General features: G+C 40.0%; 1 protein-coding gene across 1 annotated transcript in view; it reads left to right on the top strand.

Annotated features, from left to right (window-relative positions):
- The window catches only part of SPATA13 (spermatogenesis associated 13), a 54,741-nt gene that overhangs the window by 18,612 nt on the left and 13,285 nt on the right, over positions 1-22,844 (top strand). The window contains exons 3-8 of the mRNA XM_054973524.1: positions 3,204-3,554; positions 7,368-7,512; positions 17,265-17,401; positions 17,708-17,887; positions 21,027-21,212; positions 22,505-22,684. Coding sequence (XP_054829499.1) covers positions 3,204-3,554; positions 7,368-7,512; positions 17,265-17,401; positions 17,708-17,887; positions 21,027-21,212; positions 22,505-22,684 — 1,179 coding nt within the window. The remainder of the gene's footprint in view (positions 1-3,203; positions 3,555-7,367; positions 7,513-17,264; positions 17,402-17,707; positions 17,888-21,026; positions 21,213-22,504; positions 22,685-22,844) is intronic.

Below are 22,844 nucleotides of genomic sequence, written 5' to 3' on the forward strand. Positions count from 1 at the left end.
TCCCGTGTGTGGAGAACCAAGCCTGCCCATATTCTCCATCCTAAATTCTCATTCCAGGTAGGGTTGAAGTATGACAGAATATTGGGTGAATGGGATGAAATGTTTAAAGAGATAGGTAGCTGCTTTGTGGGCAATGTCATCAGGCACCCGTTCTTACTCCAAATGGTGTTTGTTACTTGATTTCTTATGACTCGATGACTCTGTTCCACTGAACGTATAGACTACCTACTTGGAAATATCTTTGAGGTGATATGTGGGTTCTGCCTGGTGAGTTTAATCTCTGATGGCTCCTACTCATGTGCAAGTCATCACTTCATGTTTTCAAAAATCACTTATCCACTACACAAATTACTGCATAGTGGTAGTTCTTATTGCAGAACATGGCAGTTTATAAGAAGTGTTTTTATAGTTTTAGAAAGAGCATCTTGATGCATGTAAAATTAGGTGGTTGTGCTTTTGTAGTTTTGTGCTGTGTTTTGTTACAAGCGTAACTTTTCCTGACTCCTTCATTTTTATATACATTTAAATTAAAGAACCCTAGGCAATGGGAAATTAATTTAAAACCCACTGGCTCTGATGTGAGCAATGCAGATATGATAAATGCAGTGGAGTTGGGGTCATGAACTGTTTGTGAGATACAGCTCAAATAAGGTCTGAAGGTGGGGGGAAATAGCCTGCAGAACACTGCAAGGAGCGGCTCTTCTTTTGAAAAGTTCCAAGTTCCAATGTGAGACAGTAATCGAAAAACATCAGACCCAGGAGGCGCCTTCCTACTATCACTGGTGCTCCATTCTGTCCAACTATTGGTAGTGTGCCCAGAGTGTGGGTTGCATATGAACTTCCTGCCTGTGTCATGAACTAGAGCAGGCTGAATGCCAGACAGGCAGGCTGCATTAACTTACAGAGGAATTTTAAATGTATGTTTGACCCACTTTCATTGTTAACCCACACAATGGGAATCATATCCCAAATCCCTCTGATGTTAAGGAAAGTATCTTCAACCTGTTAAGGTTTAACCCTGTGCTAAGCTTTGCAGTAGAACACCCACTACATTAGGGATCAATAGACTGTCCAGTAGTCACTAGTTCTCTACTCATATCATTAGCTAAATTTTTCCATGCTGCCCAGTGTGAGCAGTTACAGTCTCTGTAATGACTGGAGGATTTGGGCAACTACTCAAAACTTTTCAAATTATGCAGTGAAATTTGTAGCCAGAGGTTGGTGGCAGTCAAGTAAAAATTATCTTTTTTGAAGAGGTGCCCAACAGGTGGTGGATTTCATTTTTTTTCTGTCAACTTTCATAGCTTATCAAAGCCCTTGAGTAGATCTTGCATTGGACCTGTGTATTCAGTCATTGCTTCTGATTCCCCATCAGTTGTGCTGCACTAAAGCCATCAATCTGTGGGGGAAGAAGGTTGTCTTGTCTGAATCACCCATTGTAAAGTATATGAATAATTTGTCTTTATAGCAAAAATATCAGACATCACAATCCTTAAACATGTTAATTAGGAAATGTTCTATTGAAATTGTGTATTTCCATAGTACCTTACAAATTACTTGCAGTGTGAATGACTGTTATTTATCTTTATTTCACGAGAAACCTGAATAGCCCAGACTAGCCTGAACTTATCAGAGTGTGGAAGCTAAGCAGGGCTGGCCTTGTTAGTATTTGGAAGATGCTACATAGAGGAAGGCAATGGCAAACCACTTCTGCTCATCTCTTATCTTCAAAACCCTGTGAGGGGTTGCCATAAGTCGGTTGCAATTTGATGGCACTTAATTGTTACTATCTTTACTTGAGAAATTAAAAGGGTTAATGTACAGGTAGAACATGTGTTCTTGGCCATATATATGTATATACTAGTAATTTTTTTCCAAATTCTGTTTATTGTTTTCAAAATCGCCAACAATACAAATAACTTTTACAAGAATAGGTATCTATAAACAATTATTACATTCAGTATGTTTTCTAAATTATTATAGAGTCATAAATAACATATATTTACAATTATATACTAGTGATTTCACTGGTTTTATAAATGTGTCAAAAGAATTAATATAATTTTTTACTAAAATGTTTCTCCCCTAATAACCTTTGTTACCCAGTAGCATTTATATATTTCACCTGCAAAGGGTTAGGGGAAACTTAAGTTAACAGTGAAGTAAATTACCAAAGAGGCTGTCATTCTTAAATAAGATTAATTATACCCCAGAGAACAAAAAGTACTCTGTATGGTTTACAGTGTGATCCTGTACAGAGTTATACCAGTCTAAGTCCATTGATGTCAATAGGCTTAGAGTGGAGTAAGTCTGCATAGGACTGCACTGTTAGAATGCCACAGTAACTTTCCAGTAAAAGACTAGACTAATGAAACAATGCAGGAAGTTTATTAAGGCTATAATCCTAAGAACACTTTCTTTTGAGTAAACCCAGTTGAATAAAATGGGACTTTTCAGTAGTCCTGTTTGAAATCAACTCCCATAATTAAGTTGTGGATTGCTTTGTGTGTTGGCCTGCTATAAATGTTCATCTTGCTCTTCTTCAGAGAACTCGGAGCAGTATACATGGTTCTCATCTCCTCCATTTTATCCTTGTAACAACCCCATAAAGTACATTAAAATCGTAGATTTAGAAGGGGCCATTTAATCCAGCCATCTTGGTTGCCTTCTCCTGAACTGTTCCAATTTGTGTACTTCGTTCTTAAAGAGCCCAAGAGAAGGAGATTGGTCCAAATTCACCCCAGTGAGGTTCAGGGCCAAAGGGACGTTTTGGGGTTCTACCAGGTGTATTCTGACATTACAACCACAAGACCATGCTGACTCATCTGTCTGTTCTTACTACTCATTTTGCTATCAAACCGGATAGCAAATTAGCTATTTCTATTCAGTTTCTCAATAAATATCCCTTTGGGGAAAAATTAATCACACATTGTTAACATTAGTATCGGCCTTCTGGTTTCCTCTAGTTATAATAGTGTAAAATCCACCACTGTTGAACTCAGGTAGTTTTAAAATGTTCCTGAATACCAAATCACATCTGTTTACTTTAAAAGTTCTTGGTTTTAATGTGTAACAATTTTATTTGTGGGTGTTTATGGGCTTTTTAACACTCCTTAGGAAGATTAAAACCTTAAGGAATTTGAAGGATGAAAGTTTACTGTTTTAAGTGCTGTGGCTTATTTGACTTGTTCACATTTAAAAAGGTTGTTACTGGTGAACACTGGAAGAGATCTTCATCCCAAGATGAAGAGAAGACAGATGCACAAAAGGTCACTACCCGGAGATGGGGCTCTGGAAAAAGATCCCGACCTCGGCCCCTCTCAGATTATGGCCAATTGGCCATTAGGAGTTTCTCAATACCAGAAGATTCTATTGCGGTGGAGTCTCAGATGGTGGAATATGCAGATGACAACAATGGATTGCCTTCTGTTGAATCTGGAACCAGTACAGTAGCCAACCAAAGAGGGCCCAAAAGAAGACCCATCTCTGTCATTGGTGGGGTCAGTTTCTATGGGGACAACCAAACTGAAGAAATAGCAGATCTTCTCACACAAGTAAGACCTAAAATGCATCTTCTGCAAACCTCAAAAGACAATTCTTCTTCCTTGCCTATAACCTTCAAGTTAGAAAATAGTGGACATTCTTTTTTCTTCCTTCTGCTTCTTCCAAACCATCATCAAATGCTGTTTTTTAAAAAATTAAATCCAGTCAACTAAAATAACTACATGGATGATTCTTGCTTGCATTGTGTACTAACATTTTCCTTCTTGGGGTACTGATACTTTCATTTTAGGTTTAAAAATTTTCTTGGTTTATCAAATGCACTGAGGTATGGCCTGTATAAGAAATAATAGTCGGATATAAGTAAAAATATTTATATGACAGAACATTTGGTAGTCCTTTTAAAATATGGAAGCATTTATGTGCACTAATTTAACATTTGCACAAAGCTTTTTAGAAACATGGAAAGAGTCTGTGATGTCATTGGCAATATAAACAGGATCTGAAACAGACTTTTCAGAGAGAAAATTTAGCATTAACAACAAGGAGTCTTGTGGTACCTTAAAAACTAACAAATTTGTTGTGACATACAGTTTCATGGGTCATAGACACTTTTATTTATTTATTAAAATATTTTTATCCTCACCTTTTTCTGAGTCAGCTTACATAACTACATCAGGTTGCAAAAAAGAAGTTAAAATACAAATTACAAAATTCTACAAATTACAAAATTTGACATTCTATGAATTACAAAATTTAAGTAGCCACTATTGTCCACCATCCCCTGCCAACAAAATCAACTTCAGTAGCCTCCCACGAAGGCCCTCTGAAATAAAGCAGTCTTGCATATCTTACAGAAAATAGATACTGACAATGCCCTCCATACCTCGACAGGTAGGCTATTCCAGAAATGCAGGCCTAGCTCATGCCCAAGGGAGGGTATATGTAAGGAGGTAATTGTTAAAGCAGTGAATTTGGTGCAAGGGAGTATAATGGGCATGAAAATACATGAACTAGTCCGCTAGGTGGGAAGATATATTTAATCTGAGTATTGAGAAAAGAAGAAAAAAATGTGTGTCTGTACACACCAGTACTCAGATGAATAGGTCATGTATCTGATGAGGCAGGCTGTGGCCCATGAAAGCCATGCTTGGACACACAGCTCGTTTCCACACAGGGACAGAGGCAACCTAGCCATTTAACTTATTGGAAAAGTTCCCTTCCCACACCACCCTGGAAATAAAGAGTGCGTCCATGCCCATTGTCTGCACTGCTGACTGGGGCTAAGCTGAGTGGTCCTTGCTGTGCTGGCTGACAGTATCACAGGTGCCACTCAGCTTGGTTTGTTCCTGGGCCATTTAAACTGTCTGCTCCTACCTGAATATTTTATATTAGAAAGAGAGGCAACTGAGCCTAGCCAACCATTGAATAAATTTCCCTGGTGAAGACACTAGTCAACAAAATATGAAATAAAAGGATGCTTTTGCTTAAAAGGGCTGCAGCATGGGGTCTTCAAAATTTCTCCTTGTTCATTAACTCTTCTATTGTGGTGGATCCTTGGCTTATATTTCACAATAACTCTATGGTCAATTTATAATTAAAAAGATGGCCTTAAGCTGCGCTCTCTAACACTATTATAGTGAATGTTTTCACATTGTTTTATTACTTTTTTCAAGCATTTCACCAAGGTGGAAGATTTTCTTTCCTCTTTAAACTAGTCTGCTGCAGTGTACAACTATGAGAACATGCACTGTTTTCATAGACAGCATTCAGCAAGTCTGCTGAATTTATTGGTAGTTTTAAATTTCTCTTATTGCAGCATGTATTGCAGCATTGCTAGAATTCTAGGGACAGATTCAAAAACATGGGACTATTTTGAAGGTAGGTACATTCTTGTTACTACTGGTGCAGATAAAAGTAATGGAATTTGCTCCTACTGAAGTTCATCAGAAATGTATTAATTGCTTTGAAAGGAAGGAGGCTGACATCTAAAGTAAAAATAATGCAAAATAGTCATCTTTTCCATGTGTCAATTGGTTTCTTAAAGGTGTATAATTGCTCTTACCCACAAGTAAGCCCCACTGAAAATTGGGACTTACTTTCAAGTAGACATGTTCAGAATTGAATTGTTTGGTTTGATGGTGACATTGAAACATGGGACTATTGATTTTTGATGAAGCATTTATATAATACAAGATGATTCCGGATATATCGGAAGATTTTCTTTAAAGTTAGATTCTTAATTGAAACAAGAAAAGTCAATCAGTAGCACATATAAACAAAAATGCAAAGATGCCTAAGATGTATTTTTATAAATATCTTTTTGTCCATTGAAATTCAGTAGGTTATAAAAATGGCAGTGAGCAGTATATAGTTTTCAAAATAACGACTCTAGGGTAACTTCCACATGGCAACAATTCTCATAAGTTCTCTAGTCCCTTAAAGGGTGGAGGTGTGTTGACACCCACATTTTCCCTGCCCCAAATCACCATGACAGTCATTCCTCCTCCCACTAAGTTTATCAAATATCTTTAAAAACTGCTTTGAAGACTCTGAACCTGATAATAAAAAGAACAGTAGTAGTAGTAACCAGGGCTTTTTCCCAGGGGGAACGCAGTAGAACGGAGTTCCGGAACCTCTTGAAAATGGTCCGCGGAAGGCAATCTAAACTCCCCTCTGTCTGGAGATCAGGGGGCGGGGCCACCAGCCATGTGACCATTTTCTCCAAGGGCAACCCACTGAGTTCTACCACCTCTCTTCCCAGAAAAAAAGCCCTGGTAGTAACAATAAGCAAGGGAAACAAGGGCTTCATTGTTTCTGGTCTAGCGTGGTCAAATTGTTTGTCTTTGACACTTCACAGGGGATGCCTTTAGGGAGGATAGATTTTGAGAATGTTTTCCTTTCTTGTGTTATATATCAGTGTATACTATTATGCAGTAGACTGCAAGTATTTAGAAACGAAAGGGACTGTGGAGCCAAAATGAAGCTTTTTAAAGTCCGCATGATTTCTGCTGAAGAGAGGAAAAGTGTGTGTTACTGTGTTCAGCTTGGTTTGCATTGAACCCTGGGTCTCATACACTGTGAAGATTCTAAGCTCAAATAAAAGGCTGAAAACACTGGCTAGGATCAGATATAATGTGAAATCGTGGATTCTTTTAACTGTGGTAAATTTGTGAAACGAGGTTTCAGCTAGCAGGCAGTAATTCAGATCTTGGTTTGCTTTTGCAAATGCTGGTATCATCTGCTAGTGACAGGCAGTGAAAGATGAGAAAGGTTTTAATTTTGAGTGCTCCAGCCAGGCATCTCTCTAGCCCAGGGAGTGTAGGAAGATGGTGCTGGGGGAAAAGTCAGGGTCAAGCCAGGATGTCTAAGTTTGTATATCATGTATCTCAAAAGCTAAGCAGGGTTGGCCTTGGTTAGTATTTGGATGGGAGACCTCCAGAGAAGACCAGAGTCACTATGCAGAGGCAGGCAATGGCAAACCATCTCTGTTAGTCTCTTTGCCTTGAAAACTCCAGCAGGGTTGCCATAAGTTGGCTATGACTTGGCAGTACTCTTCACTACTACTGTCAATGGGGGGGTGGGGCAGTTAATAAACCAATTTTATACTATGGTTTCAGATCCTGATTTGATGCACCGTTAATTATCCATAGTTAGCGGAGTGTTTTTGCATGACATCTGAAATGAACCTGTGGAATATTTAAGACTGCATGGATCTCTGATACCAATTTACCATGATACATTGCAGAAAAAACACTTTATACCTCTGTAAACCCCTTCATTTCCAAATAAATGTTTTTTGCTATCTGCCTTCAGTTTCCAAATAGGCTTTTCTGATAACAAATTTTCTTTTCTTTCTTTTTTAGCCAGTGCCACGCCCTCCCGTACCAGCCCATCAGGTTCCTCCTTATAAAGCCATCTCAGCCAGATTTCGTCCGTTCACCTTTTCTCAAAGTACACCCATTGGCCTGGACAGAGTTGGATGCAGGCGGCAAATGAGAACATCCAATGGTGAGTCTATCAAGGAGCTAAAGCAAAAAAGCCCACCAACCCTTGCAAGTATTACGCTTATTGGTGGAAGTTACATGAAGCCACTTGTGCCCTGGGCTGTAATATGTCAGGCTGTGTGCCAGTAAATTTCCCCCCTGTTGGGATAAAAGGAGCTTGATGGTGGTGACTATTGGTGGGACAAAGGCACAAAATCCACCTTCAGTCTCTTGAGAAAAGTAGAGTATAAATCAAATCAGTAAATAAATGTTGCTTCTGCTTTTTAAAAATTGAACAGTGGCAGCTGTTTTATAATTATTGGAATCACACTAATGTGTCAGTCATTGTGCAGCAAGAGGTTTTACAATATGTTTAGCAGGTTATGATGATGTTCAAAAATAAACTAATAGAGGCATTTCCAACACCCTGACTAGTGATTTAAGCTCTATAGAAGAACCAGAAAAAAGAATTAGGAAATGGGGGTGGAGGGCATGGTAGCATTCATTCAGTGAATTTTGCAGGCAGCGGTGTGATAGTGGGTGAAATTCAAAACAATGAAGCAAGCAAATAATTTGATCCCTTTGGTCTTAGACATTGCTGCTTTGCCTTTCATACTTGTGTTGGCTACACAATCCAAAGCTCATTGTGGGCTTATGTCCTACAGCAATCTCATATTCGCATATTTTTTACCAATATTCTGTAACAGTACTGTAGCTCTTCTACTTCTGCATTTGTGTCTTCCTTTAAACTACAGCTCTTGTGATTACATTGTATTAAAAGATAATTGGGGCAGATAATGTAGACTGAGGTCTAGGAATCCTACATTTGTTACTCAGCCATCAGCACATTGGCTGATCTTAGAAGCATCTCTCAGCTTACGTTCTCTGTCTGTAAAATCAGAATAGCATCCTACCTTTATAATGCAAGGGCAAACAAGGGAATAAAATATGAAAAAGTTGTTCATTTAAAGTGCTCTGTGTTGACTGCACATGGTAGTAGAAGAAACATAATTTGTAAATCTTGGAGTGCAATAGCCTTTCTTGGTAGCTGCCTTTCCTGCTACAAAATCAAAAAGAGTCCAGTAGCACCTTTAAGACTAACCAATTTTATTATAGCATAAGCTTTCGAGAATCAAGTTCTCTTCATCAGATGCCTGATGTTTTGATCAGGCATCTGATGAAGAGAACTTGATTCTCGAAAGCTTATGCTATAATAAAATTGGTTAGTCTTAAAGGTGCTACTGGACTCTTTTTGATTTTGCTACTACAGACTAACACGGCTAACTCCTCAGGATCTATTTCCTGCTACAGTTACATTGCATTTCTTTTGTGTACTTGTGGCATACAAAATTAGTCCATTTTAGTCTGATTTCTCCTGCTTACTTGTCTCCTGCCATTTAATCATACTACAACACTAAATATTAGCCGGGGGTGGGGGGAGGCGTTAACATTGCAGACTTAATTACAGTTATCAATATATCTTCATCATGGCCCTATCTGCAAATACTTATATCCAGATATTGGGGACATGGACAGACAAGACAGATATTTCTACAAACATGGAGAAAGCACCAGATTTGCCGGAAAAAAATCTGGTACCTTTAAGAAATCAATGCCCTCGGTGGCTGTTGCTAGGCAACTACAACAGTATTGCCAGCCTTCAAACCTTGCTTTCTGTCAGTAAAAGGCGGGGGAGGGGCAGAGTCTTTCTAGGCCTGTTTTGGCCTTTGAGGGAATACTCATCGGGGCCAAGCCTAGGAGCAACCGTGGTGGGACTTGATACCACGTGACTTGCATGAGTCAACCAAGTCCAGACGCTTACAACTGTTCAACAGCAGCCCTCCCACAAAAACTAGTGTGGCGTAGTGGTTAGAGTGTTGGATTAGGATCTGGGAAACCCAGATTCAAATCCCCACTTTGCCATGGTGACCTTGAGCCAGTCACACATTGTAAGCCTAACTTACTTAACAGAGTTGGTCACGATAAAACAGAGGAGAGAAGAACAATGTAAGCTGCTTTGAATTCCTGTTGTAGAGAATGTTGGGGCATAAATTAAGTAAATAAATAATAAATATAGCTGAAGATAGTGAGGGGGTGATAAAAGGTTGGTTAGTTGTTAGGTGAAAAGGAGAGAAGGAAGAAGGGGAAGGTGAGGATGGGGGCCACCAGGATGAGGGAAAGAAGAAATAGTATGGGGAAGGGGATGATAATAATAAATAACATTTGATTTATATACTGCCCTTCAGGACAACTTCATGTCCACTCAAAGCAGTTTACGAAGTATGTTATTATCCTCATGACAATCACCCTGTGAGATGAGAGCTCTGAGAAGCTGTGACTGACCCAAAGTCACCCAGCTGGCTTCAAGAGGAGGAGTGGGGAATCAAACCCGGTTCTCCAGATTAGATTAGAGTCCTGCCACTCTTAACCACTACATCAAACTGGATACAGGGGGCAATGAGGGGCTCCTTCCCCTGTAAGTCCTTGCAGGTTTCCTACCATGCTGCTGGGCCAGACTTTTCCCAGGGAGAGAGAAGGAGGGAAAGCTGAAAATAGAGGGGCAGGTAAAGGTAGATTGACTGGGGTTGATAAGGAGAGGAGGAAGGAAAAGAGAGAGGCAATGGGGGGTTTCAGAGAACAAAAAAGACAATAGTGTGGGAGGAGAATGAGATGCCCCTGCAAGGCCCTGCAGATCCCCTTCTTGTACTCTTCTAAGTTCACTGAAGTCAGTGGTTTAGAAGTATTGCTTAGGATTACACTCTTAGTTACATCTTCTAAGCACCTGCTTAGGAATGGTATTGTCAGAAATATATCTTGTTTTTAATATATTAGCGTTCTCTTGCATTTCCACCCCCCTAGTTGTATATTAATATTGGCTTACCATGTTTTCCTCAATGCCTACTTATGAATCATTTAGCAGAAGATGTTCTCTGGTTAAATGCCATCCATTTTCTCAGATACTTGAGAGCATCAGTAGCTACTAATTTTTCATTAATATTGGCTTGGAAACCAAAATGTACTCTTTGCTTTAGGAATCTTCATTGAGAACATTCTCACTGTGTTACTCACTGGAAAACAATCCTGCTTTGATTTGCATATATAAAGTTGGAAGATGATCAAGTACTTACACAAAACATGCTGGTTCCCAGCAGACTAGTTCTTTTGCTCAGAAATCGGGGGGGGGGGGGGGAGGGGGAGGATGCGGGGAATAAATAAATATTTTTCCCCCATCCAGAATATCTTCCTCCATCCACCTTGTGGGCTCTGAGCTCTAACCAATTTAGGCTGACATTAAATTGTGGTATAGGGGTTGGGAGCAGACCACAAGATTGTGTGTGTGTGGGGGGGGGGGTTCCTCAATTTAGAACAAGGCCAGGAGGAGGGGTTAACCCATGCCATTCCCCCATACAGCTACTTTTTAGGGGAGAAAACACACACACACATTGAGAGCTCTAAGCATACTGGTGGCATGGTGATTAGTGTGTCTGATTAAGGAGATGCGGGCTCACATGAACACACACACAGCTGCCTTCTACTGAATCAGACCATGAGTCTGTTAAGGTCAGTATTGTCTACTTAGACTGACAGCAGCTTTCCAGGGTTCCAGTCATGGTGTTTACATCAGCTACTCCCTGATACCTTTAACTGCAGGTGCCAGAGATGGAACCTTGGGACCTTCTACATGCTAAGCAGATTCCTGGTGCAGAAGGATAGATGGTATTTTCTTCACAATTGTACAGCTGCCTTCAAAGAATAAAGAAGCAAAGATTAAGAAAAGTGAGAAGTGTGGAGATTGCCTTGTAACGTTGTCTGGCTTCTCATTTTCCGTTCAAGCCAGTAGCACTTAGGAAGCCACGTGATTTCTATGGGTGCTTTGATACTGTTAGCTTGTTGCTGCAGTAGCAGCAGCACCCTCAAGGCAAGTCAGTAATGGAAGGGAGGAAATGCTCCTATTATAGAACCAGCATAACTAAATAGCATTGTTTCTTTTCTGAAAAGAAACAGGTCCAATTTTTGCAGGTCATAGAAATAGGGCACTTCCAGTTTGAATTAATTGAATTGGAGATGGGGGTGGGGAGAAAGTAGTTTTAAAAGGATGATGATCCAAATGCAGGCAGTGCCCAAAACATACAAATATATAAGCTATATATGAGTCCAAACTTATGTATGACAATAAGCATTCAAAAAGGAAACTGATCTTGTTTGTGCCTTATGGAATTGGTGCTGCTACACCTAGGAAAGGAAATGCCCTGTACTGGAGAACAGCTCCTCATAAAAACATTTCACATTTAACAGGATCTCAGACATGGTGTTTTCACTGGGCTATGGGAAAATTGCATGTTTGAATGTGCTATCTCCCTAATCCTTAGCTGCTTTTAATTCTCCCCTTGCATTCTACACATAGGCTGTGCTCTGAGAAGTGCCCTTCTGAGCAAAGTGCAACAACAAAGGTGTCAGTAAACAGGATACAGAAACGGTTCCAGTTCCTATGGCTGTGTGCAAATTAATTATTTTGGTGTGGTTTGTAGAGTGCTCTTTTCCCCACAATAAACACACTAGATATCCAACCCACTTTCCATTCTGCTGTAATCTTTGCTCAGAATGACTCTTGAATGCGCTTCAAGCTGAAACTGCAAAAAGTGAATTCCTTCTTTAAGTAAGTTGTTGGAGGCTGAGTTAGCTGCTATGTATTCAGATGTTGTGGAGGCTGACTGGCCAGCAATGGCATCAAATATTCCAGCTGTTGAAGTAATCGCTCAAGTCAAATAATATGCCACACCCTTCACCAGTTTTGCAAATAATTTTGAAGCACAATACCTACTCTTCCACTCTAGTGCACAATCATTTTGAAATAATTGCTGTGTCATTATTTATGTACTATGTATTAAAATATATACATCTCACCTTTCCTTGTGGCTCAAGGTGGGGAAATCCTTTGCTTTCTCCTATCCTGCAACGGAGGCAACTTCTTCTGGGTTTTAAACTGTTTTTAAAAAGGAGCAAACAGGCTTTCTCTTACTCTGTATCAAGTCTACTCCCATGCCCTCTTATCTAAGAGCCAAGCAACAAGAGATGAATTACAGGAGGAGGAGCATGTGAAGGGAGTTGCAATGTTAGCCGGGAAGCTGAGTTTTAAAAGAGATTGGAAGGCTTTGTCAATTTCTCCTATCTACAGAGCCAGGGAGATCCTGCTCAGAGGGCTTGTTAATTTCCTCTTTGCCTCCTAAGGCTCTGTCAATTTCACCTCCCCTTCTAAGAGGTGAAGAAGAAATAAACATATCTTCTGAGCAGTGATCTGGAGAGAGGAAATTGACAAAGCCTTCCAATCTGTTTTAAAACTCAGCTTACCAGCTAACATTGCAATTTCCTTTATGTGCTCTTCTTTGTGTAATCCGTCTCTTGTAGCTTAGCTCTAAGATGCCTTCTGTCTCCACCTGGATTGGGGATAGAGTTACCCTTACATTAAGGGAGTAATGGCTTCCATCACTCCACACTCAATACACAGTCTAAATAGGTTAGTTAGATGAGTAGCCATGTGGATCTGCAGTAGAACAGCAGGGTTTGAGTCCAGTGACACCTTAGAGACCAATAAGATTTTCTGAAGAAGGGAGCTTTGATTCTAGAAAGTTTGCACTCTGAAAATCTTGTTGGTCTCTAAGGTGTCACTGGACTCAAATCCTGCTAGTCTAAACAGGTATTTCTATTTAGGAGTGAGATATTCTTTTGCATTTATTAAGTCGTAAATTGAACAGTTACAGTATGAAGTAATGTCTTAGCTGGAGAGCTTGCTGTGGGTGGCAAGCTTTTTCATATGGTGGGGAGAATACTGCAGCTAGCCTGACGGAGTCCTTTCCTGTGGCCTGAGACAAAAAGAGAGACTTTTCATAGTGTCCAGCAAGTCTTATTTCATACTGTGCTTCTCTCGACTAAAATCAAATCTGTGTTGTAAGCATTTAAGGCATGATAAGTGCTGCAAGGCTCTGCATGCATTATGTAGCTGAGCACTGCATTCATGCTTGTGTGTGTGTGTTTCCTTTTCTGTAACTTCCTCCCTAAGGGTACCCCATGATGTCACTGAAGGCACTAAACTCACAGCTTCACGGATCCAGGGAGTGAGCTGTCAGTTTCGAAGTAGACTCTGGCCTGAAATGCACAAACGGGCGCTCAAAGCGATGAATAAGCTGTTTTCAGCATTTCCAGTAGCTTGCAGCGTCCTTGGGTCTTGATGTGTATTTTTTTTGAAGGATTAAGCATTACCTGTTAAGAACCAAGCTCTGCTGTGTGTATGGGGTTTTTTTGGATGGCAGGATGGTAGCCAGAAGGGAAATGGCCCGGTTTTGGAGCCTGGAGAGCCTTCAGATAGGTATGTGAGTAGGAGATAAGCTCCGTTTATTCTGTGTGACATTTATGTTTTAAACTCTGTTACAATTGCAGGGATTGACTCAAGTATAAAATAATGTTTGTGCTAGCTAGGTGAGCAGCTAGACCAGTCCATGGAATGACCAAAAATGCAGGTTTTTCTTCTAGTCTGAACATTCCATTAGAGAGATAAAGATTGCCCATTCATGCCTGCCTGTTTTCTCCAGGCAGTAAACAATAGAGAAATGGCTACAGACAGCAAGAGACAGCAAACTGGCTATGCAGAATTTAAGCTGATGCTCTGCAAAAGAGGACTGAGCCCCACATTTATTATTGCAAATAGGTATTTGTTCTGGTATATTTGTGTATCAGAATTCATGATTTAACACGGCTGTAAAACTGAGTCACAGCATGCAAATATTCCCCATGTACTTTTAGGCTGGGAGCTATTTACAGATCTTCATGAAAGTGATTTTCCAGCATGACTGCTATGTATAAAAAGCATGCATTTTTATCAATTCATTAGCTTTCACTTTGTTTATGATTCCTGTATTTTGGGAATATTTCAGCTTTTGTAAGACTACAACTAGAAACAAGATCATGCAGGTTTAAACAAAATTTGGAATTAAAGATTTATTGTTAGCCTCAGATGACTGCACATAAAGGCAGTTTTACACTTCCAAAGAACAAAATCCACAAGATATGTATTCAGCTTTTTTAAAAAAATCAGCATGGTTTACAAGAAGAGGTTTGGAAAAGTTAGGTATCCTAGACTAGCAGTTATATAACAAGTGTTTGGGGTACTCTATCGTTATGTCATCAAGAGAATTTAGAGTTCAACCTTTTAGCAAGTCCAAAGAATGATCAGTACAACAGTCTATACTAAACTCACCTCCATCCGTTGATGTGATTTTGCCTCTAAGTCTACTGAGCTGGGGAGCCAATCAGTTTCTGTGCTGCCTGATTCTGTGGCATAGCCAGACCCACAAGCCTTGCTTGTTGCCCCAGCAGTTGCCTGGGGCACATTGTGGTACCTGTATTGTACAAGTGTATAGCAAGGAGCCTTCCTACTTTTCAGTCAACATCCCAAGCAGCCCCAGCATACAGCAAACTATGATTGCTATTAACTGTGATCCAAAAAAGCGCAGTTTGCCCTCTCCCTGCCCCTGAAGAAAGGTTAGAGCATCCAGTTTTGAAGCCATTCAAACTCTCTTCTTTATATGAAATATGTAATCCATATCTATTAGTGACAGAAACAGTTTACTTAATGGGACTTAATAGCAGAATTTTGACTTTAATTGGATCCATGGGGTAGTAGCTTCTTCTTTCTGTCCCAGAGCTAGATGTGAAACTTCCCAGCATCATTTTGATGCATCTTTTTCAGAAATCATTTTACAAGGTTTAATTTGCTTGGCTTTTTAGAAAATGTCTTTCTTTCTTTCTTTTTCTTTACCATGAATATTATTTAATCGACTTTTCTGGTTTGGTTTTATGATATTTAAAATTGTCTCAGTTTATCTCCCTCTCTGCATTTGGCATGCCTATGTGTTTCCTCTCTGGGACTAACCACTGTCCTTTCTATTAGGATTGTTGCTCCAAGACTCCCAAGGCTCAAGCCAACACTGTTTGTCTTAAAAGGCATGTTTTCACACACCTCGATGGCAGCTGCCTGTTTGGAAGTGTGCCATCTTCTTTGCCCCCTGCATGAATTAGTTCCTCTTCTAGATTTGTTCTCTAAAATAACAAACATACATAGTTGCCTATTTTGTACTGATCAGTCTTCCTGGCCTACTTTCTTCCACAGCTTCTTAACTGTTCCGCCAACATTGTGTTCAATATTTAAGTGATTGGCTACATACAGATGATTGGCATCCTACAGTGCCGTGCTCACCAGAGTTACAGCCTGCTAAACGCATTGATTTCAATTGACTTAGAAGGGTGTAACTCTGTTTAGGATTGCACTTAGAGGTATATAAATCGAATGTTGTTGTTGTTTTTAATGAAGGAGTGCTTTTGCCTTTTCATTCCTCCCCAACCCAGGCCCTACTTTCTGTTCTAGTTCTATCCTGTACCCAGATGGGAGTGATGAGGGTGAAGATTTGAGCTTTTGATGTTTCATTGCAGCTGTCTGTGAATATAACAACCAGTAATTTTACTTGTCGCAAATTTTTTTAGGTTTACTTACATTTTTCTATTTTTAATGTTTTGTGATATTTAAATTGCAGTAGTTTTATATTCTGAATATTGTACATTATACACCATTTTTATATTATAAATGTTGTATACCTGGGGTAGGAAAGATGGTCACAAAACTTAACAATAAAAAAGCTAAAGAGCTTGTACTGTAGATGACTATGTAAGGTTGTACAAAGGCTGAATTCTGTGCAGCAAGAGTTTCCTTTTATGTATCAGTGTCAGGGGAAAGGGGTGAGTCCGCCAGCACTCTGAAGATTAAAAGAGTTTTTGGTCTAATCAGAGAGCCGATCTGTTCGTATTATATTATTACACAATACCCAGCTCAATGTGTATATATATGTTGTGGTTTGGGATGGATTTTGTAAGCTGCTTCAAGAGCCACATATGGTGCAAAGACATGCTAAAAAAACTTTTCAATAAAAAAATTATACAAACTGAAGTTGTAGACAAAGGAGGTAGAATTCTGGGCTGTACCAAATCAGAGATGCAAGTGGGGGTGGTGGTCATATTTTAATTCCCCCCCCCCATGTAAAACATTTCTATTTATTGTTTAAACTGATTATGTCCCACCTTTTTGGTGATAAGAACAAGGCAAAACTAGAAGCAAATGATGAAAAGAAATCACTGTTAAAGAAGAATCACAGTAGCCCAATCAATAACCAACAGTATCTCTGGCCATTACTTAGTTTCCATCTCTTCTCTTAAACAGTCATGTTCTCACTGTGTGACAGGAGGTAAGCAGTGACTGAGCCAAAGGCTCAGTCATTGGAAGGAAGTCATTCTAAGGCCCTGGTGCTACCTCTTAAAAGGCCTTATTTCATGTTCATAGAAAACCAGTGTGTGAGAGAGATTTATAATCCATTGATTTCAGTGGACTTAGAAAGTTGTAACTCTGCTTAAGATTGCACTGGTAGAAAGGTCCCTTTTTACTTCATGCAAGGAACTTTTCTTTGTGGTGGAGCATTCAAAAATACAGTCCAGAATCCTCCCAGCTCATTCGGTATAAAGTGTACATTAGCTTTTATTCTAGGTTCAAATCTCTCATGATCCTAGAAGCTGAGAATAAGGGCTCCATGTTTTTCTAAGTGGGGTTTTTCTAGAAAAAGAAGAATGTATTCCGGTTGTTTTTTCAATAACAAGTGTTATGATTAAATTCGTGTTACTTATAAGCAGGCAGGCTTTGAATATATTTAATTGCTCCATATTTCACTTTTGTGCCAGGCACTGCAGATGGTGGTACTGAATCTTCTGCCTTAGTGGATGACAATGGTAGTGAGGAAGATTACAGCTACGAGGAGCTCTGCCGAGCGAGCCCTAGGTACTTGCAGCCTGGAGGGGAACAGCTAGCCATTAATGAGGTAATGAGAAGATAACCTTTGCACGAATCCCTCCAGCTAACTGGATAATCCCCCATTTAAGTTTTATAGAAGGAGAACCATTGATCCACAGTCCATTTTTTTGTTGCTGAAAACATACTGATTATTTAATTCATTGATTACCATGTCACAGCAGAATATTCCATGGGTTCCATCAAGATGCGAAGCAAACTGGCTCTGTATTTCTGTTGTGGCACCTGCATTACATCCGCAGATGAACCACTTCTCCCGTCAGTGTTTGGCACTCCCTGTAGAGTCTTTGCCCTTCACAAAATGTTTTTGTTGCAGCTGATAAGTGATGGGAGCATGGTCTATGCAGAGGCACTCTGGGATCATGTGACCATGGACGATCAGGAGCTAGCCTTCAAAGCTGGGGATGTCATTCAAGTCCTTGAAGCGTCCAACAAGGATTGGTGGTGGGGAAGAAGTGAAGACAAGGAAGCCTGGTTTCCAGCAAGCTTTGTCAGGGTGAGTCAGGCAAGATCTCTGCCTTTTACGCAATTAGGTGGCCTTGCATGGCTGGTACATTGCTCAAAGCTGAACAGTACTTTCTTTCATTTTCACTGGGATATCAGGATTGTAGTGAAACATGTATCATTCCACGAGTTCCTATTTTTAACTAAAAGAAATTAAGCCTGCTAGAATTGTCACTGTCCAGAATATCCTGCTTCCCTATTCCTTGCATTTTCAGGTTATATGGTAGCTCTTTCTATGCAAAGTGCACAAATATAGGTCGCCTCAAAGGAACCAAGCAGATGAGCTACGTGCAAGGTTCTCTGTTATATTTGGTCCCCTCCTCCACATTACAATTTGCAATGCAACTAAGGTTTTTTTGTGGTGGAAAACAAACCCAATAAAGAGTGGAATGGGAAAGCCACTCGTAGCATTTTCCTTATTTGTTCCTCTCCCTTCAGGGAGTAAAGAGAATGCAGAAAATCTTTGCATCACCTGTTTGTGTCTATAGGACAAGGTTCCCTGCTTCTCAGGAGTGGCTCCCACAATGGTTAGGTATTCATCCCTGGGGATGCATTAAGGTTAAATTAAAAAATACTACCCTGTATTGTTATTTTTGTTGGTTTTGTTTTTAAAAAATTGCTTGTGTATGTTTTTGCACTGTAACATTAAAAATGTAGCCGCTGAGAGAACTGATAAGGACACTATAAAGGATGGCATGTATTTATTGATTTTATTTTTATTGTTCTCTTCCTCCGAGGACCTCAGTGCAGGACTTTTATCCTTAGGCTAACATTTTAGTTTGATTAAATTATGAGAAAATTAATTAACTTCCCCAGTATCACAGAGGAATTCAATTTTAGCTAGTTATAGCTAGTCAGTTTAAACCTGCACCCTTTACTACCCCTCCCCTTCTTCTAAGTTTTGTCATTCCTGTGAACCAGTGGAATGCTGTGTTGGATGGCACATTCTTAAGCATAATAAAACTGCAGTCCTGTGAATACTGTACCACTGAATTTAGCAGGGGATACTTCCAGATAAACAGGCACAGGATCAAGATCTGTCTGGCTTCGTTAATTTTGAGGCTGTGTCATGCTTCTCTTTCTGTAACAAAAAGGGGAATAGGTGGGTAAGGCACAAAAATGGGTAATGAGTCAGTAGTTTCAGATTGGAATTGCACTTCCTGAACAAAACCTGTTGCCCAATTTTTGCCATGAGAATCATCGCTCAATTCTCGTTACAAATTATATGGTAAATGCAAAGAAACCATAGGGTAACAGGCACTGTTACCACTTTATACACTGCACTCCACTTACAACGACCACAACTAAAGCAGAGAGCTGTCTAGATGGTGCAGAATCCGAAGCTGACCTTTGCCTTACCCCCAAACCCCCTTCATGTTTCAGAATGGGCAACATCGTTTCCTATGTGCCAGATGAACTTCCAGGCTGCTTTACAGTCCAAATTGCTGCTCCTTGGGGCTATTTTTTTTAAAACATGAAGCATAGATAATGAACTGCTTTAAAAGTCTACCAAGAGGCTAAATGATCAGTATAAACGTTAAAAGGTTTCTTATAGAAGCTGCATTGATATTAATTGGAGACTGCTCTTTCAGTTCACTTACTTGATCTTGTCCATTTCAAAGTGGTCTTCTAATGCTCACTTTTTAAAAGAAAGTGGCAATGATTTAAACCACGTCAGCTCTTATATTGAACAACATGAGTCCAAGCCAATCTATTTGCTCAGAGATGACTGTACGGTGCATAAGAGGAACTTAAAGAATAGCTTAACAAGGGCTCTCAGAATGGTTAATGACATGAGAACTTTTCCACCTAGGATTTACATAACAACGTTGTTTTAGGAAGCCCTGTTAAGAACCGTTTACTGTGAAACTGCAACAAAGCTGAACACAGCAGGCTTATAAGTAGCCTCTCACCTAGTTGCCAACAATGCACAGAAATGTCCTCCAGGTAGACAAGGAGGGAGTGTTACAATAACTGATTGTTGCTTTCATATAAATAGCTGTATAGGCATCTGTGGGCAGCACAAAGCCAATTTTTTAAAGCAGGCTAGTGATTTTTGTGAATTGTTTTCAAGGTTGAACATAGCTATATATCACCTACCTTATGGGCTGGAAGTTCCTCCAGCCCGAGCAACTTTCCCCTGACGTAAGTGGCTCTTCCATTGGAGGAAGAATGGTTTAAATTGAAGGAAATTTCCTTAGGCTGAAGGGTGAGTTCAGTCTTTGTTTGGTTGAGTGGTTTTCAGTAGGCTTCACTTTGTGTAGCTGTAGCCATGTGCTCGGCTCTGAAGATCTACTTCAGATAGACATCTGAAGTAGCATGTCCAGTACATTTCTGACTTTTTTCAAAGCATGCTTACCAAGTGGCATGGGGTCTTGCGCTTGACAAACAGAACTGCAGTGCTTCAGATCTAGACCATAACATGTGGTCTCATGTGAACCTGCCCATCCCTTGAAGTAATCTTCTTAGGCCCTTCGTCTTTAGAGGCTAGGTGGTGCCAGTTGTAGACAGGGCCTTTCTGTGATGGCACGTTGGCTATGTACTATTGTCTACAGATACACTTGTTTAACATCAGTCTTAGGCTTTTATGCCCCAGGTGACAGTGATTTTATTCTCTCAAAGTTTGAGTGATTGAATTCTTCTGCTAATCAATGTTTCTGCTGTTTTTTTATAATTGATTTTATTTGATCATTCGTTTGTTAGCGACTTTGAAATTTTTAAACTTTAAGGCAGGATGGAAATGTATTTATTTTTAAAAAAAGTTTAAGCTGCCATTCCATCCAAGGCAGTGAACAATAAAAACCTTAAAACAAGATTAAACACACACACACACAATTAAACAATTAAAAACAGAACAGAACACATAAGCAAATAAACACATGAATGGGAGAAAGGATCAGTAAGAATCAATGGAAGAACGCCAGACAAAAGAAAATAAAAAAGTTTTCATTCACTGGTGAAAGATGATAGACAAAAAGTACCTTAAATTTAAGAGAGCTGCATTGACCTTAATGAGCATATTCTATTTTAAAAAATGTTTTATGTTGACACACGGCCCAATAATTGCACAGTTTGGGTTTGTGCTGTAGCGATGCTTCTATTTAGTTGTTTTTCTCTTGTGATGAATCCAGCTGCGAGTCAATCAGGAAGAACTTGCAGAAAACTGCAGTAGCCTTCAGGATGAGGAACAAAATGCAGATCCTGGGAAACACCGCCAAAAAATTGCCGAAAACAAGGATCAGATGAGAACAAATGTTATTCAGGAAATAATGAACACAGAGCGGATCTATATCAAACACCTCAAAGACATCTGTGAGGTAAGCTATGAGGTAATAATGAACTCTGAAGGCCAGGGGAAAATTATCTGTGTTATGAAGGGGAAACTCATGTTTTATCTTAGCTGCTTATAGCATGGCTGCATTTCCCCAGGCAGAAAACGAGGCTGTAAGGAGGTATGAATCCCATCACTCTAGTACTAGGTTTCCTCTGCCTGGGAATTGTAAAGCAGCTCAATAGCAGTCAACAGGGCTGCCTAGAAGTGTGTGTAAGGGGTGGGGGACTATGGCTTCAAAATCCCAGGGGCTAGGATCACCCTGGGAGCCAGCCGAGGTCCTGCTGGGGGATAATAGTTTCATGAGAATTCTTAAGCAATGATGTAACATACATCGGGCAATGTTTTGACTCAGAACCGGGGCTCCCTGAGAGCCCATTTAGCAGGCAGCTGCCACAGACTTTTGCTGTCCGCTGCTGCTATATTAATGTAACCTGTTCACTGAAGCCCTGCACAGTTTACCCGCATATTAACTGACTGTGTAAGAAGGGAGAGCAGGCCGAAGCATGCTGGCCCCACCTCTGCATGCTCACTGAGTCATCTGCAACGTGTGAATGCACAGAAGAAATGTCTGCCCATAGACTTCCTCCAAAGATCGTAATGCTTCTTTCCAAACATCAATAACCTCAAGGAAGGAGCTTTGTACAGACACTTCCTCTGCGTGTTTGCATGTGCAAATGACTCAGCAATTTTGTGGCAATGGCGGTGAGGCCAGCACCCTCGTGCCCAATATCCTTGTCCATGCGGTTCATCAATGTGCAAATAGGTCATCTGTTCAGGGCTTGAGGTCAGCAGCAGCAGCAGCCTGGGTCACAGCTTTGCAACTGTGCCTGCAGTGACTCTTCCTACCACTGGGGGTGCTGTGCATCCAGCCATAGCAGAGATGAAAACTGAGCAAATATGTATGGGAGAAGTAACATTTGTTAGGATAATAGATGTGTTTCTTGACGAAATGGTATTCGGTAAGTCAGAAGAATAAGAAGATATGCACATTTATATCTGTAAAGTTAAATATGGACTCAGTTTTCAAATGTGTTTTTACTGAAATTTTTTGAGGGCAGGATTGGGGAGGGAGGGATGATAGGATTAGATACAAAATTAAATACGGACAATTTTGCAAAAAAAAAAAAGTATTAGTTTTGTACCCATGGAAGGGGGAGGTATTGTACTTTTAGGGCGGGACTTTCATATATTGTATAGCCACACAGTGACATCGTGCAGAACAGAACTTATTTTCTGCTCTCAAAGAGGCTAAGAATCCTGCTGTATCATTTTTAGGGGTACATTCGTCAGTGTCGCAAACATACAGGGATGTTCACTGCAGCCCAACTCCTCACCATTTTTGGAAACATTGAAGATATTTACAAATTCCAAAGAAAATTCTTGAAAGATCTAGAGAAGCAGTACAACAAAGAAGAACCCCACCTGAGCGAAATAGGATCCTGCTTTCTTCAGCATGTAAGCTAGTTAATGCTGTTTTGTTTGCATGAACCTTGCTCTTCTGAGTAAGGAAAGCTGCAGGGCAACAACACTGCAAAATGAAATTTCAGTATAATCTTTTAAAGTCTCCCTGATTTCACCATAAACATCATATAAATTGGTTTGATCCATGCATGTG

The sequence above is a fragment of the Eublepharis macularius genome, chromosome 3 (assembly GCF_028583425.1).
Source record: "Eublepharis macularius isolate TG4126 chromosome 3, MPM_Emac_v1.0, whole genome shotgun sequence".
NCBI lineage: Eukaryota > Metazoa > Chordata > Lepidosauria > Squamata > Eublepharidae > Eublepharis > Eublepharis macularius.